This window comes from Cavia porcellus, unplaced genomic scaffold (genome assembly GCF_034190915.1).
Source record: "Cavia porcellus strain 051 isolate PalLab524CR breed Dunkin Hartley unplaced genomic scaffold, mCavPor4.1 scaffold_25, whole genome shotgun sequence".
Classification (NCBI taxonomy): domain Eukaryota; kingdom Metazoa; phylum Chordata; class Mammalia; order Rodentia; family Caviidae; genus Cavia; species Cavia porcellus.
In genome coordinates, this window is record NW_026947508.1 from 49,557,672 (window position 1) to 49,582,927 (window position 25,256).

General features: G+C 48.0%; 2 protein-coding genes across 10 annotated transcripts in view; one reads left to right on the plus strand and one right to left on the minus strand.

The window, feature by feature from the left end:
* The window catches only part of Ttc4 (tetratricopeptide repeat domain 4), a 30,676-nt gene extending 17,624 nt beyond the window's left edge, over positions 1-13,052 (plus strand). For 3 of the 4 annotated variants that reach the window (XM_003464070.5, XM_013146249.3, XM_063236556.1), the window contains exons 6-10: positions 1,547-1,633; positions 3,487-3,704; positions 4,207-4,288; positions 6,806-6,888; positions 8,843-11,923. In XM_003464070.5, coding sequence (XP_003464118.1) covers positions 1,547-1,633; positions 3,487-3,704; positions 4,207-4,288; positions 6,806-6,888; positions 8,843-8,945 — 573 coding nt within the window. In that variant the 3' untranslated portion in view covers positions 8,946-11,923. Of the gene's footprint in view, positions 1-1,546; positions 1,634-3,486; positions 3,705-4,206; positions 4,289-6,805; positions 6,889-8,842 lie in introns of all 4 variants that reach the window. The other variant, XM_063236555.1, reaches the window with a different exon arrangement.
* Positions 13,053-16,393: 3,341 nt separating this feature from the next.
* Positions 16,394-24,233, minus strand: Pars2 (prolyl-tRNA synthetase 2, mitochondrial). Of its 6 annotated transcripts, XM_013146248.3 has the most exons (3): positions 24,156-24,172; positions 23,589-23,769; positions 16,394-18,670 (listed from the first exon to the last, which is right to left on the minus strand). In XM_013146248.3, exon 3 carries the CDS (start codon positions 18,643-18,645, stop codon positions 17,218-17,220), a length of 1,428 nt encoding a protein of 475 aa, XP_013001702.1. In that variant the 5' UTR covers positions 18,646-18,670; positions 23,589-23,769; positions 24,156-24,172; the 3' UTR covers positions 16,394-17,217. The 6 variants fall into 6 exon arrangements, with proteins under 6 accessions (XP_013001702.1, XP_005001132.1, XP_063092622.1 ...); XM_005001075.4 differs by lacking the exon at positions 23,589-23,769 and having other exon boundaries at positions 24,156-24,233; XM_063236552.1 differs by lacking the exon at positions 23,589-23,769 and having other exon boundaries at positions 24,077-24,162.
* Positions 24,234-25,256: the final 1,023 nt, after the last annotated feature.

Here is a 25,256-nt window from a genome sequence, read left to right on the forward strand (position 1 = left end):
AAGAAAAGCCAAGGATTTTCTCAGATAAGATGCAGGCAGGGGCCAGGGATTTAGCTCAGTGGCATAAGCGCCTACCTTGCAAGTGCGCAGTTGTGAGTTGGATCTCCGGTATCAAAAAAAAAGAAAAGAAAAGAAAAGAAAAGATGTGGGCAGACTGAGAGATGTGTGCAGGTCCATGAAATGCACCAGCATAGGCATAGTGGAGTTGCAGAGGTGGAGCAGAGAAGAGGTAAAAGAATGATTTGAAGAGGCCAGGTGTAGTGGTGCAACCTGTAATTCCAGCACTCGGGTGTCTGAGGCAGGAACATCCCTGGGAATTCAAGACCTACCTGAACTGCATAGTGAGGCCCTGTCTCACACACACACAAAGAATGATTTGAATAATAATGTTCAAAAATTCCGTAAATTTATTGCCCAGTGACACAGTGCCAGCCTGGCAGCAGAGTTGTGAGTTCAATCTCTGGTACGAAAGAAAAACACGGAGGGAAGGAAGGTAAGAGGGAGGAACGGAGGGAGCAAGGAAAGAAAAAGAAATCACTAGCTTTCTTCGGGATAAGGGATGCTAGGTGGCGCCTTACAGAGGAAGGGTTAGCAACCGACACACAGGCAGATTCAGCCAGCTGTTTTTCTACATCCTGGGACCAAAGCATCTTTTTCATTCTCCAAAGGGTTATTATCTAACAAACAGAACCAGATAATATGCAACACAGGGGGCTGGGGATTTAGCTCAGCGGCGTAAGCACCTGCCTTGCAAGCAGGCAGTCATGAGTTCGGTCCCTGGTACTAATTAAAAAAAAAAAATGCAACATAGACCAGACATGGTCTGCACCCTATAAAGTATTTACTGTCTTGCCCTTTCCAGAAAATGTTTGCTGATTCCTGTTAATTCACAGTCCTGAAGGTAGACAGGACAACTAATAGTTGACACAGAAGTAGAAGTTATACGCCCAGCAGATCAAATAGGAGGATGGTGTTTTTCTTGTGGATTATAATAGTGCAGCTTCTGCCAGATTCTTCCCGGAGTTTTTGCAGTGTATTTGCCTGTGTTCCATCCGCACCATTGACATTGTAATTCTCCCTGGGTGACTTGTCTGCCCTGGCATCGGGCCCTGTGTGGAGACTGCCTATTCTTCTTTACTGGTGGCCTCTCCCTTATGTGTCTAAGCTCAGGGTGTCGCAGGGGGCTGTCTGTATCACTGAGGCTCTGAACGGTTTGCCATCACTGGTCTGGGCACACTTCCTAGTGCACAGGCCCATCCCTTGGTGTTTCATAGCTTTGTTCACATGGGCCGAGTGACATAATGCGCCTGTTACAGTTGGTTCTTCCCCTGCCTGCACCTCTGCCAGTTCTGCAGGTACAGGAAGTGGACGGTAAGCTCTGCTGACCCTGAGCCTGATGCCTCAGAATGTGCTTTGCGCACGTCTAGTGACCTAGGAGTGTGGCCTGGGTGGAGAGTGGAGGTGGTTGTTCAGGGGTGGTGAGAAGAGGCTGGGTGAGCGAAGAGGCAGCTTCCCTGGGGCTTACCCGTCTGAATTTCATTTCTAGCGAACTGAACAGAGAGATACGAGGAAAGCAAAGCTGAAAGAAAAGAAGGAACAAGATGAGAATGCAGCTTTGCTCCGGGCCATTGAGGTGAGTTCTCAGGTCCTGTGACAGCCACTGGTCTCTGGAAGCCTGCTGGAAACCTTTCTTGGGATGCCTGCCCTGAACGTTCATTTCCGTTTCGCAGCAGCAGCAGGCAGTGGAGCAGCAGAACCCAGGCTCTGCAGTCAGCCGTCCCACAGTCTGCGCGCTGTCTCAGAACACGCACTGCCTGGTGGCTCGGCACTCTCAGCCAGTCTTCACAGCAGCCACCCGAGGTGGGCTTGCTGCTGTGTTTCCAGCTGGGAAAGTTGTCCCAGAGAAGTAAAGGAACCTGGCTCGGCCACTGGCTGCCAGAGCCAGACCTTGCTGTTTTGCACTACATTATGCTCATCCTCAGAGAATCAGAACCTTTTGGGCAGGCAGCAGAACAAAAGCCTTTGTGTCCCTTCCCTCTGTTTCTTGCATTTTAAAATAAGTATATTCTGACCCAAATTTTGCTTTGCTTTCTTTGAGCTTCTTCATCTGCACAAAATATATACCTGTCGAGTGACTGTGGAGCAGGTTTTGGTTTCATTCTTTGTTCAGTTATGTTATGGACCTGCTTAAGTTCCTTGTTGATTTTGCAGATTTAGCACCACTAAAATCCAACCCGCTTGCCATCCTAGCACCAATGTGTTACTAGGAATTAACGAATTGAATAGAATATTCCACATTTCCATTGAAACCTCAGTCACAGTGAATGGTTTTATTTTCTTAAATGTGAATATTGGAGTTAGGATTGGTGGTCCATGCCTATAATCACAGCACTTAGGGAGGCTGAGGCAGGAGGACTGTAAGTTCAAGTCCTGCCAGGTGACTTAGACACAAAAAATTAAAAAGAATTCAGTGATGGAGCTCCCCTGAATTCAATCCCCAGTAGAGAGAGAGAAGAGGAGAAATGAGAGTGAATATTGGAATGCCTAGACATTTGCATGCAGACTTTTTATTGTTGTTGTTCTCTCATGTATTAGTTCAACCCTGCATTTTAGGCATTTCAGTGTCGCTAAGAATCTCTCAGCAGTACCCAAAGCTTTATTTTATTTTTTTTTAATTTGAGACAGAGTCTCATGTGCAGGTCAGATTGGCCTTGAATTCATGGTGATCCTCCTGCCGTGCCATGTGCCACCATGCCTGGCTCCAAAGCTCTGTTTCACTGATGATTTAAAGTAATCATCAATTACAACTTTGAAACGGCCATCTTGTGTATACCTTGTCTATGGCTGTTTTCACACTGCAGTCATAGAGTTGGTTAATTTCAACTGAGACTGTTTTGCTTACATTATCTGATGCTTTAAGAAAAAGTTTGCCAGCCTCTGTTTTAGGGGATATTGTCCAAAATAATTTTGATTGCCTGTAACTTTCCTGGTGCCAACCTAGGAACTTCAGAACCTGGACGTAAGATATGACCCTCCTGTTCAGAGCCTTGATTGACCCTCATTTCTGTGAGAAGGAAGCCATGTCTTTGCCAGGCTGAAACATTGTTGCTTGTATTCATGCTGCACACTTGGTCTTTTTGGTGCCTTTGCCTGTACCGCCTTTCGAAGTCATTGTTCAAGGCCAGCGTTTCCAGTCACTCTGCCCTCTGACTGGATTGATCCTTGTCTGCGGTTCCACAGCTCTATGTTGCACCTCCTGTGCTGTCTCCCTCTAGATCATGAACAGGCTTGAGGGCGAGGAACCTGGGCGATGCCTAGTGAAGGCAAGTTAATAAAATGGCGCCTCCTCCACAGTGGGCCTCTGGTACTGGGGAGGAGTCCTGTGGAGCTGGCCTTCTGAGCTCATGCTGTTAGCTCAGGGAAATGGGTTTGTGTGCCCTTGCACACTGAAGTTTTCAGTTTCTGTGCATTTCTGTCTTTGACCAGGCCAGAAGTATCAGGCTCGTGTCTGAAGCTGCTGCTGCGCATGAGGATGCAGCCTCCGAAGGTCTTGGCGAGGTTTTTCTGGATGGGCTCAGCTCTGGGAACCTCTGTGGTGCCAGGCTGAGTCTGGATGACCAGGGCAGGCTGAGCTGGCCCGTGCTGTTCCTGTACCCAGAATATGCCCAGTCGGACTTTGTCTCTGCTTTCCATGAGGACTCCAGGTACTGCCTTGCGAATAGCCCTGCTCTTCCTGGTACCTCTCCCTGCTGCCTTGGCACAGGGGGAAGGTAGAGCTTTGGCTGAAGAGGAGGAGAAGCCCGGGTTCACACCGCCTGGTGGACAGGCCCTGTCTGTGAGGGTGGTCTGTGAGGACCCATTTCCTCTTGAGACTGCCTGGCGGTCGCAGTAGTGCATCTGCCGCAGAGTGGCCTCCATTGCTGCTGAAGTGTGAAACTGTGTTAGTGATTCAAGTGTAACTAGAAAGCCATAAGTAGTACATTTAACTTGTGATTTCATAGAGTTTTTGCTGATAATGTGGCTAAGTATAAGAAATACTTTCAATTCTGTTTTAAAAAATTATGTATGGGACAGATGATAGACATGTTTTGGGCAGTGCTGTAAAAATGGACGAAACCTTTCTGTTTCTGGGAATTGGGTCCAGGGCCTGGTGTTGGAAAGGAGATTGTGAGTCATTAATGCCTATAGTACGTGTTATGTCCTCAGGTTTATTGATCATCTAATGGTGATGTTTGCTGAAACGCCCTCTTGGGACTCAGAGCAAAAATATTGCCCGGATAATCTGGAGGTAAGAGAAGTTTTGTTTCATTCATCTCTGAAACTTTTTAAAGGGAGGGAGCTGAGGCATAGAGATTAAATTTTTAAACATTATGGTAAAATACACATAATACTTGCAATGTTTACATAGTTCAGCAGCATTAACATTGTTTTGCAACCTTTAGCAACGTCCCTCCCAATAACTCTCTGTCATGGCAGCGTGGCCTGCATGTCCCTCTCCCATCAGTCCCTGGCAGCACTGTTCTATTTCTTGTCTCTGTGGTTGTGGCTGCCCTCGGTACCACCTAGAAGTGGAATCGTGCAGTGTTTGTTCTTTTGTGTCTGACTTACATCGCTTGGCACAGTATCTTTGTCTGTGTTGTATGTAATGTGTCACACGGAAGCACGAGTCAACCTTTATTCTTTGGGGCACTGGGGGTCGAACTCAACTTTGCACTGAGCTACATGCACAGCTCTTTTCTTACTTTTTTATTCTGAGGCAGATTGTGACTAAGTCTCTTAAATGATCCATTCTAGACTCAAACATTCCATCCTCCTGCCTCAGCCTTGCACAGTGCTGGGATTACAAGGATCCACCAAGCCTTACTTTTTAAGGCTAAGTAGTATTTATTGCAATGTTCAGATTTTTGAACAAACTTACAGTATGAAGAATTTATCTTCAACTGGGCATGGTATTGCATACTTGTAATCCTAACTACTTGAGGAGCTGAGGCAGAAGGATCAGAAGTTTGAGACCAGCTCAAGTAACTTAGGGAGACCCTGTCCTAAAATTAAAAATGAAAAGACTGGAGTGTAGGTAGTGCTAGAGTTCTCCTGGGTTCAGTCCTCAGTACTGTAAAAAAAACAATCTTCCAATCATTTGAGGAAATGCTAACTAATGTCTCAAAACCCTGAATACTTCAGTGTGTGATATTTTTTTTCACAATTAGCTCTCGAGTGCTGGGGTTGCAGATGTGCACTGCCCTGCCTGGTTTTGGTTTTGTTTTGTCCCATGAATGTTCTTTCCAGCCCTTAGCTCCTTTCCAAAAGTGCAGAGTGTTCAGTGATCATGTCCAGTGCCTTCCCCTGTGTCAGTGCACCATTCCACACACTTTTCTCTGCTTGTTTGATTTTAACCTGTGAATTGGAGAATGCTGAAGTGATGTGGCGTCCTCACTGTCCTGTGGGTGCTGCCTGGTTCCCATTTGGACATGTGCCGAGGTGTCCACTCTGATCACCTACCCCAGGAAGAGTCTGCCAAGCTGCTCTCCTGTACAAAAACTCACTTGCCTTTATAATGATCAATATTTTACAAGAAGGTACTTTGAAATGATAGAAATACTCCATTACTCTTCAGACCCTCAACATTTTCATTTTTATCAGTAGTTTTATGATTCTTCTTATATTCAATGAGTTATATTCTACTACTATGATTGTTTACTTTGTGGGGCTTTGTGCGTTACTAGAGATGGACTCCATGGCCTTGTGCATGCTAGCAAGCATTCTGCCATGGACCTGTATCTCCAGTTCCCTATGATGGTTTATTTTGTGACCAGATTGTCCTGAAGTTGGCCAGTGGGAAACCCTTTAAATTTGTTTCTGTGTCCTTTGGATTTGTCACCACTTTTAAAGCACTTGCTTTCTGGTGGCATAAGATGTCGCAGGTTCCAGTCATGCTTTTCTTGCCCTGACTTGCCCATTTTTTCTAGTGGAGAATTGTGTTAAGAAGCCAAGATCCTGGGTCAGTAGACGTGCTATCAGTACGTTGGAGGGCATCAATGCTTTGGTTGCTCTCAGTGCCTCTAGCTAGGGTGTGTGTATGTTACTCACTCATCCTGTGCAGAGTGTGCAGCCTGTACTGCTCAGCCGCCTATGTCCTCATCCTGCTCGGGCTCCAGTCCCCCACAGCAAGCCATCCCTCACCATGCCCGATTGCCCTCCTTTCCCTGCCTGTGGCCTGATGCCACATTTTAGCTGTCCCACACAGGTTCTCTGCCTGCCCTGCTTGGGCTCTGACATGCCACTGCCAACGGCTGTCTCACAAGGAAGCCCTTCTCAGCCTGCTCAGCCTGGCAGCTCTTGGCATGGATACTCCCTCCCCAATCCACCTCAGACACCCTCACCCCCAGCCTTCCTGTACACCTCCTCCTCTCCCCTCCTGGGCTCTGATGCCCTCCACCAGCTTCTCTCTCACCTGCCCAGGTTCTTTGCTCTGGGTAACAGTGCCCCCCATCTGATGGCTCTAGGATTAAATTGTTAGGAAAGAGAAGGCTACATGGGCCTGGGCTCAAGTCTTAGATTCTCTGTTTAGCTGTGACACTGGCAAAATAGGTCCTTCTCTGCACCTTGGTTCTGCCTGTAGAGAATGGAGCTGGCCGTAACCTTTCCCTCGGTGTCATAGGCAGGACTGAATGCAAAGCACATGCCCTTGGCTCTGTACCGCACGCACTCAGCTAGGAGCAGCTGCCATCTCTTCACTCTTCTTCAGCGTGTTTGGTAATGAAGTGCTTTATTTGCCTCTGACATTTGTTCCTGATGAATCTTACAGGTCTACTTTGAGGATGAGGACAGGACAGAACTGTACCGGATACCTCCCAAGAGCACCCTGCTGCAGGTGCTGCAGCACCCCAGGTGAGCAGTTCATGATGCCGCGCAGGCACCTTCCCAGGGTACAGCCAGTGTCTCACTTCTCTGCCTGGTGCTCACCTGGTGCTCCCTCCCCTTCTGTGCTGGGCACAGTATGTGTGGAGTGCCAGCCCTGGGGGCTGGCCTGGCCTGCTGACTGAGCAGCAGGCAGGTTTGCAGTGTGATGAAAGCCCATTTGCTGTAGCATGGCCTTCCCGGCAGAGGGCACTGGACTGGTCTCAGGAGGAAAGAGCCGCTTTGCTTTTGTACCTGGGATGGTGCTGCTTTCCCATTTGTACCTGTGTCCTCAGGTACTACTAAGTGAAAAGGGCCCTGGCTCTTCCTACACTGCTTGTAGCCCGGAGCACACTCTGCCTCTCTGGGGCTCTTTCTTCATCTCTAGTATGAGAGTAAAGATGCCTGCCTACACATGTCCCAGCACTAGAGAGTCTGTAGTGCATATGAATTCAAAGTGTCCTGTAAACTGTGCCAAACATCCCGATGCAAGAGGGCATCAGCTGTCACAAGTGAGACATGGCAGTTGTCTGTCCAGCAGCTTCTATAAGAGCGTGGCCTGTTCAGATGAACGCATCACGGCTGCTTTTCAGTGTACTGGAGGAAACTCTGGAGAGGTATGGTAGGAAAGTAGGCTGGAGAGCTGTTAGGATGGGCATAAGGCGTATCTTGAGTGTCCTGCTGAGGAGCATACATGTTATCCTGGGGGTGGTATATTAAGTCACAGAGAGCATTTATTATTATCTGAAGGGTCCTGCTTGATGGTGAGCTGGAAGTAGGAGGGATGGATTGGAGGTGGACCAGGTGGAGTTGGTGAGGTGCTGCCAGGCTTGGTGTCCCACTGGTCTTGGATGCTTCTGCTTTGGCTTGAGAGGCAGGTGGGGAAGATTTTTCACAACTGATGAGTGCATCTGTTAGTGGTATTTTTCCATGGTCCCAAATCTACCTTTTCCTAGTTTATGGACAAATTCATTTTCTCTGCCATCAGAAAATTACCCAGAATTCTTTAAAAACCTGAGATCCACCCCTACCCTGTTTCCAAAAAATGAAGGAGAACTCTATATAAAAGACACATGGAAGCTGGAAATATAGCTCAGTAGCACAGTGCCTGCCTTTCAAATGCAAGGTCCTAAGTGCGATTTCTAGTACTGAGGGAAAAAAAGGAAAAGAAAACACACTGCTCTTCGGAGAAAAACTAATTTTGTACCCTCAGAAAATGTAAATGCTGTTAGAAGTGATTGCTTTCTAAATTACTACCGCAAGAGATGATCCATGACTGGTTTTGGATAGCTTCACCTTGAGCCACGCTACAGGCCCTTCTGTCCAGGAGCAGGCCGTCTAGACCTGGGAGACTAAGGCTCATCTCCAACCTCCTTCACTGCCTTTGCTTTTTTTCCCCTAGCAGTGGCAAGTGCTCTGGTTACCTGAACGTCCTGGCTTTTGCTGTCCCCCTTCTCCAAAGTAAAACCAAGTTCAGATGTGGCATCTTTTAGGAAGTCCTTCGTGTTCCTCCTTGAGAGGAAACTGTGGCTCGCTGGGCTAAGGCCACACTGCACAGACGCTTCTACAGTTGTGCCTGTCTCTGCTGGATCCTTGCACTGAGCTTGAGAGCAACAACGTGATTTCTGTGTGTTTGCCTTTTAATCTCTGATTTCAGCACAGGGCCTGGCTCACCCTGACCACTCTGAACTCAAATGGAAGCATGTTTTGTAGTTTCATGTCCTGTGAGCTGTAGATGTAGATGATGCTAGAGAATAGGCCCAAAGGTCCTGGCTAGGTTGGAAGGGGGAGACTGTCACGCTGATTTGCCAGCAAATGTGCTAGAGTTGCATTTTAACGTTCACTCACCTCCAGAGTTTCACCTTGAACGTTTTGGGGAGAGTCCATGGATGATTAAGGTTATAATTCAGTTAACACCATCTCTTCGTTTTTGTGTCCACTGCAGGTACTTTGTAAAAGCCCTGACTCCAGCATTTCTGGTCTGTGTGGGGGACTCTCCTTTTTGCAGCAATTATCTCCAAGGGAGAAAGGTGCACTGGGTAAAGTGATAGAGGCAGGCTGTGCGAGCCATGGGCCTGCCTCACTTTCCTCACCTCTTGAAAAACTGGGGACACTCTAGAATCCAGCACTGTGGTTCTGGCACTCTGGGGATATTGTCTCATAGCCTAGAGCAGAGAAAGGTGCTGTTGGATTCCCTGATCTATAGCCTCTCTGGGCATCACTGTCCTCAGTGGGGGCATGGCTATGTGCCAGGCTGTGATGTCCTGGCAGTCTGTCTCTGAAGGGACTACCTGCTACATTTACCACAGCAACCAATGACTTGCTGACTTGTGGAGACCACTCTGGACATTGTGACAGGTGCCACAAGAAGCCTTCAAGAAGATTCCCCTTCAGTGCATCGTAACCAACTCTGAGGAATTGTAAAGCCTGGAGGCTCAGCTGATCTGGCTCTTAAGGGGGAAGCTGTGTGCTGTGGGGTGACTGGGGCTGGGGAAGCCCTGGCCTGTCTCTGTGTGCTCCTCATAAGCTGTCTATTCCTTCATCTCAACAGTGTGAGAACTGTGACAGACAGTGACTTCCAGTTTTCACATGTGAGGGTTTTGTGCCTCTGTGAGACAGGGCCTCACAGTGCTGCCTAGGTTGATCTCAAACTCCTGGGCTCAAGTGATTGTTCTTCAGCCTCCTGGGACTATAAGTGCATACCTCTGCACCTGGCTAGGACTGTAGGCATTTGAAAGTGGAAAATCTTGTTGGGCATGGAGGTGCATACCTTTAAGCCCAGCATTGGGAGGGTGAGGCAGGATAATCACTGAGTCAAGGCTGTGTGGAGTACATAGCAACACTCTGTCTCAAAAAACTGAAAACCAAACCAAACAAAACATAAACTGGAAAATAATTTTGCTTTTGGGTCACTGTCATAGGAGGTATTTTTGCTTCATTTCTGAGAAGATCTTGGATATTCTTACCTATAGCTGTATACCTTCCTTCTATATCCACCCCATTTCCCAGGGAGCACATCCTTCCTGCTGCCCGTGCAGGCAGACAGCAACGCTGTCCAGAAGCGTGGAGAGTGGTGTGTCTCCTCTGCTGAGGTCTGGTCTCTCAGGTGGAGGTGGCCTGGGTGCCAGCCTGGAACACACAGAGCCAAAGCTGCTGCCTGCAGCCATGCATTGTTACAGGAATGGGACATGCTTGTTACATTGAGCACTGAGATTTGGGAGTTATTGCAGCACTGAAGCTGAAATCAGCAGTGAGGTGGCAATTTGCGAACCTGTAGTACTGGATTCTTGTACTTAACCCTGACAGCCACTCTGAGGGCTTTGTCCATTTTCTAAATTCAGAGACTGAGGCACAGTCAGAGCACTAGTGAGTGTCAAAGCCAGGATAGGCCATCCACCCCCACCCCCACCCCAAGCCCAGCCTTCATCCTGCCTGCTTAGCTGGCTTCTCCACAGCATTTATCCCGCCCCTATTCCGGCAGCCTCGTGCTGTCGTCTGCATGAAGAGGACATGACCAAAAGCAAGTCTGTCCTTATCCCTCCTGAGACCTCAGTGGCTGCCCTGGCCTCAGCATTTATGGGCACCCTGGCCACCTCCGCAGCTTCAGGAGCCTAGCATCCTGGACACGATTTAACCATGGGCTGGGGGGTGCAGCAGCTGAGTCTTTGCCCAGGAGCTGCGCTGCTTGCATTCAAGTTCCCGCCCCAGAGCACACTAGCTTCAGGCCGTAGGCCTTTTGCTTAGCTCCCTTTGCCTTGTCCTTATCTTCAACCTAAGCACAACAGTAGTGTCCGCCCCTGCAGGAGCTGTGAGGGTTAAAGAACTCATCCAGCACATACCTGGAGCTTGCCTCCCGGCAGGTGCTTCACCTGTGATGTGTTATTCACTTGCCATGCATGCCTGCCGCCGGGCCTGTGCATTCCATTTCCTCTGCCTGGGCTGTCTTTCTCCCCCTTGCTCTCCCTTACCCACCCCGATCTTTTGTCCCACTACTAATGCTCGGGTTGGTCCTGTTGCCTTCACCAGGAAGCCTTCCTTGGCTTCTTACCCATGTGTCCTCACTCTTGCCACACTGCACTGGAGCTGTGGTTTTGTTTTGTTTTGTTTTTTGTCTTTTTGAGACAAGAATCTTGCTGTGTGGTTCACACTAGCCTTGAACTCACCTTGTAGCACAGGCTGGCCTTAGACTCGCAGCCATCATCCTGCCTCAGCCTCTCAGTTGCCGGGATTACAAGAGTGTGGCACCAAGCTTGGCTTCACCCACTTCTTGTAAATGTGAGTCAAGGATCCTGAGTTGTGTGCACTGCCCGTGCTCAGCACAAGTGCAGATTTGTCTCTGGTCTTGCTATAATATGTTGCCAGACAGTGTCACACTGTCACATGGCTGGAAGTGACCCTAACAGCAAAATATAGTATGTTCTTACAGCATATGAAGCCTAAAACAGAAGATTCAAATATAATACAATGATGTGGTGGGCATTTTTCACTACTGGCTTGTTTCGATTCCTGAATGATGGCCTAAAGAAATGAGTGATTAATTCTAAATAGACTACCAGTGATGGCGAGCCTTTGAGAGACGAGTATCCAAACTGCAACCCAGAACCCACTTATTTATCATAAAGCCAACACTGCAATTAAACCTGAACACGGGTTTTAAGGAAAAAAAACTTCACATCCTTTGTCATAAAAGGAAAACACAATAACATGTGTGCCATAGGTTTGCCACCACCAGACTATATAGAGGCTGTCCGACTTGGACCATAAAATGGGAGAAGTGGGGGTGGGGTGTGATGTGAGACCCTTGAAGGTGGCAACCTTGGAAAGGCACAGTGCAGGGGCAGCACTGGATGACCTGGCTCGGCACTCACAGTAGCTGCCCCTGAGCAGCTTGCGAGGCCGGCTGCAGTCCGTGTGTTTTATGTGGACAGGCTCACTTCTCCCCTCCACTGTCAGGTTCTGTCCTAGATCCCTGATCTCCCAAATGAGTGTATGGCGGAAGTTAAATAAAAAGAGACAAATTGTATGATTTTTAGGGCTCCAGGAGGGTCAAAACTCTTTAATTAAGCTCGAGACTTCGAGGGTAAAGACAGGATTCTCTGGATCAGTCCACTTATATTAGAACCAAGGACAAAGGGCGGAGAGACTGAGGAAAGTGCAGGCAATGAGCAGGACCTTGGGAGTCACTTCAAGGACGTCTCCATCATGAATCAAGTCAATTCAGTAGCACTGTCTTATCATGAAGACATGGTAGAAGTGAGACTGTAGGAGTAATCTTTGCAGCTGCAGTCTCTGCCTTGTTAATTGGGGTTGGAGCCAGAGTGTCCACAGCTTGGCTTTGTATTGCCCTTTGAGGTATCTCTGGCCTCACAGGCCACTATAGGCCTCACCCAGGACCAGTGATTCATAGAGATTCACTTACTATGAATCAGCTCCCGTCGCCAGGCAAGGGGCCTAGGCCTAGGCCAGACTCACAGATAAACATAGAGAAAGCCAATTAGTAAAATTTAAATCCTGCTCAGAGCAGCTTTGTAGTGGTCTCCAACACTGCACAGCTGTAGGAGGCAGGCAGTTGTGTGACCTGCCTTTTACTGACAGGAAAAGTGCTAATGAGAGGGTAAGCATCCAAGTCAGCTAATAGTAAGAAGTAGAGCAGGCTATGAATTGAGGACTCAGCCCTTCAGGAGAAACTGGGAACTGACAGGACACTGCCTTCTGGGAGTTTGCAGTGTGCTCAGCTGCTATGCCTTGCTCACTTCAGACTTAAAAGTCTTGGGATTCACTGTGTCACTTAATGTCCCCAGCCTGTCTAGAAGAATCCACATAGGCAAAAATCCCTGCTAGATCCAATAGCCAAATCCCAGTAACACGTGACACGCTATCAGTAGGATTCCTCTAGCCCATGGGCTTTCTGGGGGAGCCCCTGCCATTGCAGACTGGTGGTTCTCAGTTACTGTTACCCAGTGTGTGCCTCCTGCTCCCCTCCTAGCACTGTACAGTTCTAATTAGCCAAGGGCAATTAAACTCAACCATGGGAATTCATTAACGCTTGGAGAGTGGCTGGCTGGACAGGAGTGGATGCGTCAGGATCAGAGTGCACCGCCCACCTACTACATGCAAATCCCAGTTAATAAAGGGCAGCTGCCACTTGCCGACCACCAGCTGTGTGCTGTGTGCCTGGTGCCACAGAACAGGGAGTTGAAGCACAGAGGGAGGAAGTGGCTTGCATGGTGACATCCATTGAGTGGCCTGAGCAGTCTGATTCCTGCCTCCAGAATGAGGTCTTACACGATGATACACCTCACTGTTTTACACTAAGGGAAGTACCTGAATTCGTTTTCAAATATTACTGAACTTTGCAATAACAGAAAATTATTTCTTCATCCTTTAGCTAACTCTGTAACAAAGCCTTTGATGGGCTGAGGATTTAGCTCGGGTGGTCTAAGCGCCTCCCTGTCAAGTGCAAGATTGTGAGTTTGATCCCAAGAACCAAAAATAAAGCCTTTGATACTCTTGGATGCCTAACAATTCAAGGCATCTCAATACAGAAATGGATCTTGGGAACTCTGAAGTCTTGGCACTCAAGCAGTTAAAGAAACAATCATTTCAACAGATTTCTGCAAAGTTCCTTTACTCATAGCCCAGCATGTGTTTCTTACACTAGAATATTAATGGAGCCCTGGATTTACATTCTGAGCTTGGTTTACATGATGAGTTTGTTATGCACAAGCCTTTATCCCCAAATATTAATTCTGCTATTTCCCAGCCAGTTGCCTAGAACTCCCCTGGGAATGGGCAGTGAAACTCTGGCCTGTACCTATTATTTTGCCAGCATCCCAGTTCCTCAATTTATGGCAGGAGGTAAAACCAAGCTCAGAAATGAGAAAGGAAAGGCACATTGAATTCTCTTTCCTCTGAGGAGATGAATCCATTCTGCAGGTGTTACATCTGCAGGCTATAAAACATCCTATCAAGCAGGATCCAGGTTTTGAGATAACAAAGTTAATCACAGTGCCCAAGCTCCTGGAGAAGTGCAGGCAAAAGGTCACACATTTCATACACGTGAGCTCTGTCCAGACCACCCTACAAGGCAGACACCATTAACGCAGAGTTTACGGGGAAGGCTGAGATGAGCAAAGGGCAGGCAATCTGTCTCAGGTCACGTCCCCGCTAAGTGGTAAGTCTGGGGTTATGTCTCTTCAAGGCTCTGGCTTCCCCCCAAATCACACTGCTCTGGGCTCCTTGAAGAAACTCGGACTTCATGATTAGGGTGCCTCAGTTTCATTCAGCTTGACTTGGATGAATCACTGTCCTCCTGTTACAAAACTCAGAGGGACAGATCCAAATTTCAGCAGCTTCTGAGGCGCTGGCAGTTCAAAGGCTGAGTCAGCCCATGTTTTCTTCCTGTGGCAGGACTGAGCAAAAGGCCATAGCGCCCACCTGGTCAGATGGTGAATGAGTGGCAGTGCCTGCCTGCCCCAGGCTACTTCCATCTGTGATCCAGGGCTGGAGAAGCTGGTTCCAAGTTCTCTGTTCTCAAGTTCCAGGACTACATCATCCTCAGGATAGCCCAGGATGTGCACATTTATGGAGTTTAAAATGAACCGGCTTTCTGTACCTGGCATCTGGCTTTTTAAAAGTGCCATTAGGCTAACCTTCCATGAATAAGCAAGTTTATGGAGCACATGTTTAAGGCCAAAAAAGGTTAAAGAAGCCTTTGCATGAACTCCAGTTTCTTATACACTTGAGGCTGATGGATTAGATAAACCTAAATTCAGTTCTGCTTATTGAAGTCTCTTGGCCTAGGCAGAGGCCAAGGAGTGTAGTGGGAAGGGCAGGTTTAGCCCATGCCCAGATCCTGGTGGTTCTTTATCTGCAGTGAATCCTTTAGTGAGTTGCTTAATGGAGACTCAGGTTTCATTATCTTAGTTACTTTTCTCTCACTGCTGAGACAAACTATCCAATATCCAAAATTAAGGTTTATTTAGCTCAGTTTGTGGAGGTTTGAGTCCATAATCAGCTCTTTAAGGCAGAGGAAGACAGCAAAAACAGAAAGAAAAAAACGGAGCGCAAGCCTGTTTTCCTTCCTTATAGTGTATGGAGGCTACCACCTCCTAGGGCAGGTGTAGCAATCACACCATCTCTATAACCTTCCCTTGCACAGGATGAGGATGTTTACAAAGTACCTTGGCTCTCCATTGAGTTGCTTGTGTCTAAACTCAGGTTGACACAATGTATCAACCATTACCCTCATCTACAAAATAGCAGTACCTGCCCAGCATGGTGTCAAGGGCTAGAAACCTTACAGCGGCACTGGCAAGGCCCAACAACCAAAATGTTGAGAGCAGAGAGCTGGCACAAGTCTTAATTCCCACTGAAAGCATCCAAAAGCTGCTCAATGAAGTGAATGCTGAAGTGACCCCTCCCCATGGCCAGGCCATATTTCAGGGGACCAAAATCTCTATGAACCCAGGTGACTCCATCAAGCAGTAAGGTCAAACCGTTCTCCCTCACAGTCCAGCCCTTTTTTTTTTTTTTTTTTTTGGTCTTTTTCATTTTTACTGGTACCGGGGAATGAACTCACGACTGCCTGCTTGCAAGGCAGGAATTTATGCCGCTGAGCTAAATCCCCAGCTCTTAGTCCAGCCCTTTTAAGCAGGCTCTCAGAACCCTCTCCTGGCCTGAGAATCTGGACTCAACAGGATCTATAGTTTCAAAGGGCGGCCGGGGAGCCCTGCGGGCTTAGTGGAAAGAAACCTGATGGGTATGCTTGGGGGTAGGGTTACTCTAGCAGGATCAGCAGGGGCGGAACAGCTGTCAGGTAGCTCTATCACAAGTGAGGCAGTTGTGGAGACAGGCCTCGTGCCCTAGGAATGTGCAGGGGCCCCTGGCCTCACATTCACGGAGGACACGACTCTAGACTCAATAGCTGCAGAACAGAAGCTATGTGACACAGGTTGCCCAAGGTGCAGGGAAGAGTTTCTTCCAGAAGCCGCCAGGCAAGCTGGCTTTAGCTCGTTAGTCTGGGCATGTGGGGCCCAGAGTATATTCTGAGTATATTCCTAACCTAGCAGGCGCAGAACCAAGGCAGGCAGCACTGAGGGGGCAGCTCAGGCCTGCTGCTAGCTTCTCACAGAGTTCAGACACAGACAGTTCTCGACAGTCACTCTCTTTGTGGCTCTGGGACCCACCACTGCCCCCAGGACAGGGTTACTGTGGAGTTGAAACCTGCTGTCCAATACCTAAGAAATGAAACACATTGTAACTGCCCCCCCCCTTTGAGTGTGGAACCAGCAGAAAAATAATATGTAGTAAGCTATTGGGTGCTGTTAAAATAGCCAACATTTCAAGTTAACCCGAAAGGCTCATTCCAAGTTTGACTTCAATCAACAGAACGTGATCTCACTGCTTCAGCCACCTAAGTAGGGCCAGGACTTCAGAGGCCCTTTTTGGGCTAGCAGGCTGATAGAACTGTGAGCGGCAGCTGAAAAGATAAGTATGAAATATAAATAACCTTTATTCTGGGAATGTGGGGAGAGACACCCCGACCCCCTGGGGCATGGTATCTCCACCCCCCAGGCCGGTGATCTCTCAGGCGGACACGTGGCGTGGGGGTATGTAAATAGCCTCCATTTGGGGTGGAACCTAAGGAGGGCATTAGGGATGCACAGGTAGCCCGTTGGTCCTAGGTTTGGAGCCATATGTAAATTTCCAGGGGCAGGAAGCTAGGGCTTCCTGCTTCCGGTTGAGGCTTTTCTGGCTACAGTGTCCTGTCTGGGCCAAAACCCTTTCACAGGCCATTTGCAGGGAGCTGCAAGGACTTTATGAATCTAGTTACATTGTCTCCTGTTACAGATGGGGAGGTTAAGCCAGTAGCAGGTAGCAGATCTCCTGATTCTCAGCTTCACAGTGGGGGAGACCTGGCAGCCCTGCTCTCCTGGACCGAGCGCAGCCAGAGACCCATGGTAGACTGGCAGGATGGAGTGTGATGAGGGGAACCCTGCCCTTCAGCCACTCTTGTCCTATAGATGAGGAACTTGGCAGAGAAGGGAAGGGACTTGCCTAAGTGCCAGGACTAGAACTTGGCCTTTCTTGCCTCTCAGACTTCTGCAAGAAGCTTCCCCAAAGGACTGGCATACGGTGCACAGCCAGCTTAAGAGAAAGTGACTGGGTTAACAACTTTCCGTACAAATAATCTGAGTAAATGGGTAGATAAAGACTGGTTTCCCTGCAGTGGTGTAACCCTCACAAGCTGCCCTGTTTCTGGACTAATGCCCAGGGAAGCGGTAGGAAGTGCAGTGTCACGGTGATGGCACGGGGCACTCAGACAACCTGCACTTGGGCCAGGAGCTCGGCGATTCCTTCCTGTGTGAGGAAGACTACTTCACCGGTGTTCTGGCACCAAACCTCAAAATGTGCAGGGACCTCCAGGGCCCTCTTGCCAGCAATGATCACAAAGGGGTAGCCCAGTTTGTGGGCGTCTTTCAGTCTGCTTCCAATGGTCAGATGGGTCCGGTCATCTAGCACAACCTCCCCTCGGAGCTGAGGGGCCCTTTCAATGATGTGATCGTGCAGCTGCTCTACGAGCTCTGTGGCCGCTGCCTCCTTGCTGCCCTTCTTAGGAGGGATGAGGCAGACTTGGTAAGGGGCAAGTAGGCTGGGCCAGCGGATGCAGTCTTCTGTGGACAAAACTTCAAGGGCAGCAGCCAAGATCCGTGTCACACCCAGGCCATAGCACCCCATTTCAGCCAGGGACAGTTCACCATGGGCATTGGCAAACTGGGCACTGAAAATGGAAGAGTACTTGGTACCCAGGTAGAAGGTGTGCCCCACCTCGATGCCCTTGGTTTCGGTCAGAGGGCCCTGGCAGGCAGGGCAGTTTGTTTGTAATGAGTCTAGAGTCTCCTTGTTGGCTGAGAAACTGCAGCTGGGACAGATGACAAGCTGATCCTCTCCAATATCCACTGGCAGCTGGAACTCGTGAGACATGGTGCCCCCGATACTGCCCACATCTGCCTGAGCCTTGATGAATCGCAGCCCCAACCTGTTAAACAGGCTGCAGTAAGCATCGCACACCAGGCTGTAGGTCTGCCGAGCAGCCTCTGGGGAGGAGTCAAAAGTGTACATATCCTTCATGTAAAACTCTCGGCCCCGGAGAAGACCAAAGCGGGGCCTGGGCTCATCCCGAAACTTCCTTGTCACCTGGTACAGCAGGAATGGAAGCTGCTTATAAGACAGGTTCTTCTGGGAGGCAACCAGGGCTGTAACGGCTTCCTCGTGAGTTGGTCCTAAGCAATATTCCTTGCCATGCCTGTCCCTAAGCCTCAGCAGCTCCTTGGCCATCAATTGCCAGCGGCTAGTGGCTCGCCAGAGCTCCGCTGGGCAGAGGCTGGGCATGTCGATTTTCTGGCCCCCAATGGCCTGCATCTCCTGGTCTATCACCCGCACCAGCTTCTCCATGGCACGGACAGTGTAGGGGAGGAGGTGGTAACAGCCGGGGCTTGCTGGGAGGATCAGGCCGCCCTGCAGCATCAGCCGCTGGCTCTTACAGGTCAGATTACTGGGCCTGTCCTCCAGGGACAGCACCTGGTCTTCCCGCAGGTTCTGTGGCTGGAACATGCCGGACAGTACCAGGCGCTGCCCTCTCCCTGGGGCACAGTGCTGACATCTATAGAGAAAGGGCCTGCAGAGCTGGGGGGTGCGGGTGGCCAGCCTGGGCCATGCTCTGCATCTCACCAGCAACCCTTTCATGGCAGCCAGAGGTGGATCACAGCACCTGGAAAGAAACAAGGCATGGAAATGAGCGTTCACTGGGTCCTGACACCACAGCAGCCACTTGGTCTGGCCTCCAGCAAATTTTCAAACAGCCATGGGAATGCTTCTATTTCTAGTATCCTAGCAGATCAAAGCACTACTTCCCTTCCATTTTTTTAAAAAAAATTCATCAGCCCTCTGGGCCCTGTCATTCCTGCCCCCTCACTTGGGGCCCGTAGCTTGGTCCAGGGCACTGTCAACTCCTATTTAGGCTGCTATAGCAGCCACCCCATGCATGGGCCTAAGGGCTGCATTCCTGCTCATTTCAATCCATCCTCCACACCACAGCCACAGAGAGGCATCCAACACAGCACGAAATAGCCTTCCTTGCTGGAAATAACTTCCTGCTGCCCTCTGAGTGAGGCAGAAGCTTCTGAGCTGGAGATACATGGAATTTCCACCCTTTTCATAAGCTGGGCCCCTTGGCTCAGCTCCCTGCTGCCCCCCCCCCCAAGCTGCACCATGCTCACTCTTAAACCGCGCCTATCCCCTGGCTACTTACCCTTTAGATCTCATGACTGCCATGGTCTCACTCCCTAGACATCAGATGCCTGGCCCTTGCACAGTCCACTGGCCTCTGTCAAACACCAGTCACTGACTGAAGCAGCAGGTCACCTGGCTGCTTGATGCCCTCTAGAGGCTCACCAGGGCAGGGCCCCCCCTGCTGCTCACCATGGCATCCTCAGCTGACACTCACTAGATGCTGTCCAATGAATGTCTCTTTGTGGTTTTACATTCACAAGCTTCCAATGCCAGTGCGAACTTCCACACACAAAAATGATTCACCTACCACCCAGAGTGGGTGGCTTCCTCTATTACACATAAGATACAATGGCTTTCTTCTCTTTTGTTATATATTTGGGAGATATTTCAAGAAAGGAATGAATGAGTCAAGGGTATAAATTCTTCTAGGGCTGCCTTATATTACCAAAGTTAGTGAGTACCTCCATTTCTCAGCACCGTCCAAGAAGCCAAACTCCCCAGCAGAGTGCTGGGGTTGCGACTGCGGCTCAGCTTAGAAGCTTGAAACACCAACAGCTTCAGTCCCACCAGCTGCTCCCTTTCCACCTCAAGCAGCCCCTTTCCCCCTGCCACTGTGTGCTATGCGAATGAGAAAAGGCTGGGAGGTATGTGACAGAGTGCGGTTCGTGGAAAAGGGCAGAGCAGAAAGAAAGGCACATGTGGAATCACAGTGGCTCCATCTCTTACCAGTGGCCCAAACCAGAAAGCCTTCCCTCCTAAGGCATATGGGTGGGACCCCAGGATTTCTCTCAACTCCATGGCTTCTCTGTGACCTTGCTGCGGCATCCTTAGGTTAAGCCAGCAACATTCCTTCTTCCTTAGCTGCCCAGCAATCCTGACACCAACCACTGGAATTGCTGAGGGCTTGTTAAACACTACTGCTGGGCCTGCCCCCGGTACTGCCTCAGCAGGGCTGCAGTAGGCTGGCGGCAGGTACTCTAACCAGTTCCCAGAGCCACCACTGCGCTGCTCAAAGAACCAGTGCAGGGACCTCGCTGTGGTCCTAGGCTTTCAGAGTGTGACCTCTGCCAGGCAATGTCCAGGCCTGGCCATGGCAGACACAAAATAAATGTTCTATCAATGAAGTAACTAAATGACTCTCCCTGTCCATCTAGTCATCTGCAACAGCTAAAGCTGATCAATCACTGTTTACGATCCATTAACAGCTCCCGGTTATAGTTTGCTCCAAATGGCACAAAAGCTCTTTATATTTTATGACCAAGATGTCTTTAGCTTTTTATTCTACCGTTTTCCTAGAATTTTCCCAACTGCTCATCATTCCCAGAACCTCCACAATACCCAGTGACTCTGACTCATCATCCTCCAAGGTCCACTTATTCCTAGAAACTTCTCTACCTCCTTCCAAACAAGACATTACCTCCTTCTCTGTGCTCCCTCTGCATACCCCCTTAGAGCAGACCCTGGGATCATTGCCAAAAAACTGCTTTTTTCAGACAAGCTCTCTCTGTGTAGTCCAGGCTGGCCTTGAACTTGTGATCCTCAATTCCCAAACTGAGACACTACTGTCAGGCACTGGGATTATATGCTGTTTCATGCTCTGAACTATGAGCTCATCAAGCTTCCTATACTGTTAAGATTTCAGGATTTTCTAGCACAATACCTACTATTTAGGTTATTCCTATTTCTTGGTCAAAAATATTATTAAAGAGGAAAGGGGCACAATGATATTTGGGTAATAATTTTAAGCTCCCTACCCCATCCCACCCCCAAATACACACACGCTCAGTTCAAACTCCTCTGCTTAAACAGAATAATTATTACTATTTTTGGTCTTTTGAGACAGGGTCTCACTATGTAATTCAGGCTGGCCTAAACTCAGTGATTCTCCTATCTCAGTCTCTTCATTGCTCTGATTACAGGCATTTGCCACCACACCCAGTAATTAGTACGGTGGACTCTCTTTAAGACTGGTACTCACACACAGACAACTTGGGTTACAACCAGAATTTTAGGTTTTGGTTTTTTATGACCAGAAACTTGAGTTACGACCCAAATGCCGGTTGCTTGTGTGGTTTTAAACAAAGACTCACGATGCCAGAAAAGCATGTGTAAGCATCAGTCTGAGCCCAGATGTGTGTACTTGTGGATGTGATCTTGGTCAGTGCTTTACATAATTGCTACGATTACTGGTATCAAAATGGCCCCAAAGTAAAGTTTTTCCCATGTGAGTTCGGACCAATCTCTAAACCTGTCAAATACTCAAAGTAAATGGCCCCAAAAAAGCTAGAAAAGAAGTTAAGGAAGGAAGGAAGAAAGGAAGGAAGGGAGGGAGGGAAAACAATCACAACTAAAAAGAAGGAAACTGGAGAAATATGAAAGTGTTGTTCATGTGACTGATACATATTAGCACATCAAAATCCACCATCTTGACAATCTGACAGATTTCTCTTTTCAGGCTTGTATAAGGAAGCTAGTGTTGCCAAAGGTGTTACTCTGATTAGTAAGTCACAATCAGCGGTGTGAGACAAGGTAGGAAGGACAGCTAAACAAAAGGCAGATGGAGCAATGCAGCCCTCGTAAGATGCGTCAGTGAGTGATATAGATGAAATATTTCATGCCAGTAAGAGGTGGTTTCACAATTTTTAGTGAGAACTGGGGTTCGCAGTGTAACTAGGCACCCTGAAGCAGCCGGTGCTAAAAATGACATACAACATTTTGAAATGATGACACAGAGAAATGGCTTGTGTTCTCATCAAGTTTTTACTCTGATGAAACTGGCCTTTTCTGGAAAATGGCCAGGAGAACATACATTACTCAGAAAGCGAAGAAAATCCAAGGCCACACCCCTATGAAGGGTGGGCTAATTTTATGGCCGTATGCCAATGTGAGTGGTGATAAAACCTCTCTTGGTTTATCACTCTGAGAACCCCAGAAAACACAAAGTGATGAAGAACAAGTTAGGGGTCATGTGGAGATCCAAAAAGGCAAAAGCCGAGTAACAAGAATACTTTTCCGTGAGAAGATCAGGGAGACTTTGTATCTTACTATTAAGAAATACCTAGAGGGCCAAGGCGCTCATCATGGACAATGCTCCTGCTAATCCATGAGATTTGCAATAACTAACTAAAGAATTCCCATGGCTCTCAGTCGATTTCCTCTCACTTAATATAACTCCTCTACTGCAGCCTATGGACCTACGGGTATAGCTAACTTTAGGAAGCTATTCCCCAAGGAACTGTTCCTGAAACGTTTCCAAACACTCTCAGATACAGATTTAAGCCTTAAAGAGTTCTGGAAGGAATATTACAACACCCTTTCCTATGGAGGTTAACTGAGAAATCATGGGCCGATTTCTTTAAGGATGCTGAGATCTGTCTGAATGAAAGTGTGGCCCAAAGTGATAAAGGAGAGAGACTTTGAATACTGTGTAGAGGTATTCTACACATTAGAAATGAAGTATGTGAGACTTCATTTGACCTTGTGGTTGATGACACTGTCACTACAGAGTCCACAGGACTGTAGGTAGACAACAGTGATATTCAAGAACTGGTGGAGGAACACTCAGAGGAAATGTCTACAAAGGAACTTCAGTAACTTCTGGCTGAGGATCAGAGAATGGCAGCTGAGGAGCTTTCCGAAGAGGACAAGTACCATCAACAGTCAATGCAGAAAAATCTTCTGAAATAAAGGAAATCCTAAAAAATGGACAAGAGCTACATTTGTAGAGAAGACCAAGCCAGACAGACAAAAAGCTAAGTGTTGCATTCACTTGCTTAATAACATTTCATGTCATATTACAGAACAGAGTTAAAGAAAAGACAGAAACAGACAACCTTAGACCACTTTTTAGTTCTGAAAAAGTTGAGACACAGTAAGCCAGGGCTTCATACTCTCCCAAGGAAAGAAAGGACACCAGAGAGCCAGATTCCTGATCTTCTAGACGAGGACTCTTTCCAAACAATAACCACCTTCCATTTTATCGTCCCTTCCTGCGAGCAGGAGATGTCAACTTACGCGGTGAGAAAAGTATGAAATTGTTGTTTCTGGTAAAGGAGGCACATTTTGAAATATTTTGGTAAATACACTAGGAAAATTATTGGTGTTTCTGAAACTGTGCACATATACAACCTTTTTCATTACGAAAAGCGTAAGGGATGCTTTGGAATATTCAGAACACATTACGGATATTCCCATTATTTCTTATGAGAAAAAGTCTTGACTTAACAACCAATCTGCGTTACAACCAGCCCTTGAGAACAAATTGAGTTCGTTAAGTGACAAGTCCATTATATTATTTTTCAAGGTTGTAGAGAAAATACCTCAAATATAATTACTAATGTGGGCCAGTGCTTCAGACTGCCGTCAATCCTGAGTTATTCATTAAAGTTTCCCAGTACCTGCTCTGCGTGGGGCAAGCAGCTCCTCCAGCTCAGGTCTTTTCTAAGGTTCTAGACTCCCCATAGTCCTCAGTCCAGTCAGGAGGGTTGTAAACAGTTGTACACAATCGTCTATAGGGCTGCTTGGGTGCAACTTACAGGAACGAGAGGTTCTGAGATGTGAAGTCACTGGATCAAGTGACTGAAACGTGAGTAGGGTAACTGCCGGATAGCAAGGAATCCACTTCCAAACCCTACGAAGCCTCCATCCCAACGCGCTGCACAGCAGCACGGTAGCCCCACACCACGCTCCCCCCACACCACGCTCCAGACTTGCTCGGCCTCCACCCCAGCTGACTACTCCAGTGACCCCACCCCCATCCCGTTTGCCCATCCCGAGGAACCCCGCGGCTCTCACGGCTACCGCGGAGGAGGCCGCGAGCAAGGAGAGGAAGTCTATCAGTCTTAATGTGATTACAACCCCGACCCAACTCTAAGTATGGACGCACATGCGACCAATAGCATCAGATCCTCACTTCGTTCCTTCTTCCCACGAATCCCTCAAAGCCTATCGCCACCCACGCTCACCAGCTACAGCCCCAGCAAGGGCCCCCCGTGTCTGTCGTGCCGGGCTAGCGCGCCTGCGCCCGCTAACCCTTAGCCCCGCCTCCCACTCAACTAGCCAATAGAAGGCTGCATTTACCGAAACGGGGTGGGACGTTCTGGCACCTCTCTCTAGATTCCTAGGTTAGGCTTTCCGGAAGTTGAGAGAGAAACCCGCTCCTTCCTAGTTCATAGATTGGCCAAGGCAGCAATGAGTAGTTCACCCTCCGGAAGTGCCCTCTAGGATATATGGAGGCTTAACTCTGTGGTTAAAATTCGACCTGCGAGGATTTGTCTGGTGTTATTGCTTGCGATCAGGATCCTCCCCATACTCCTTGTGGGAGGGGCTGGTGACAGTGTAACCATGACAACGCCCCCAGGATTGTCCTTTTAGTCTACCCTATGATTTACCAGGCTTTCTATTTAAATAACTTTAAAATTGTGAAACAGTTCGAGGATGGCACTTTTATTACAGTGGCTAAGATGGTCTTTAGAAAAATAGGAATTCAATTTTTCACAAAACTGCTTGAGCTGCTACCTTGTACCAGTCATTTTGCAGCCACTGAGCATAGTGAAGCGAATGAAAATCAAATTTCCCTGTATTTAGTGCAGTTTACATTCTTAAGGGAGGAAAGGGTCTATATATAAACCAGTATGATGAAATTTAGGTGGGCCAGGCAAGAGGCAGAAAAAAACTTAGTGATCAAGACAAACAGAACTTTGATACAATTAATTTTCTAAAAATCGAAATTAAAGCAAAAAAATCTATGATGAAAATTAAAATTTTAGATAAATATCTCATCTTTAAAAGTTAGAGGGAAGGAAGGAGAATGGAGTGGGGGCAGTGGTGTGGCTGCAGTTTGAATTAGGATGCCTCACCGACATTTTATTTTATTTTTATTTTTCGTTACGTGGTGTTGAAACTAGGATCATTCTACTATTGAGCTAGATCTCCAGGCCACTTATTTGTGTATTTATTTATTTTATTTATTTTTGAGACAGAAGCTCACTAAATTGCCCTGAGTGGCCTTGAATTTGTGATCATCAGGGCGTGAGCCCTCTAGGCTGGGAGGGAACTTAACCTTT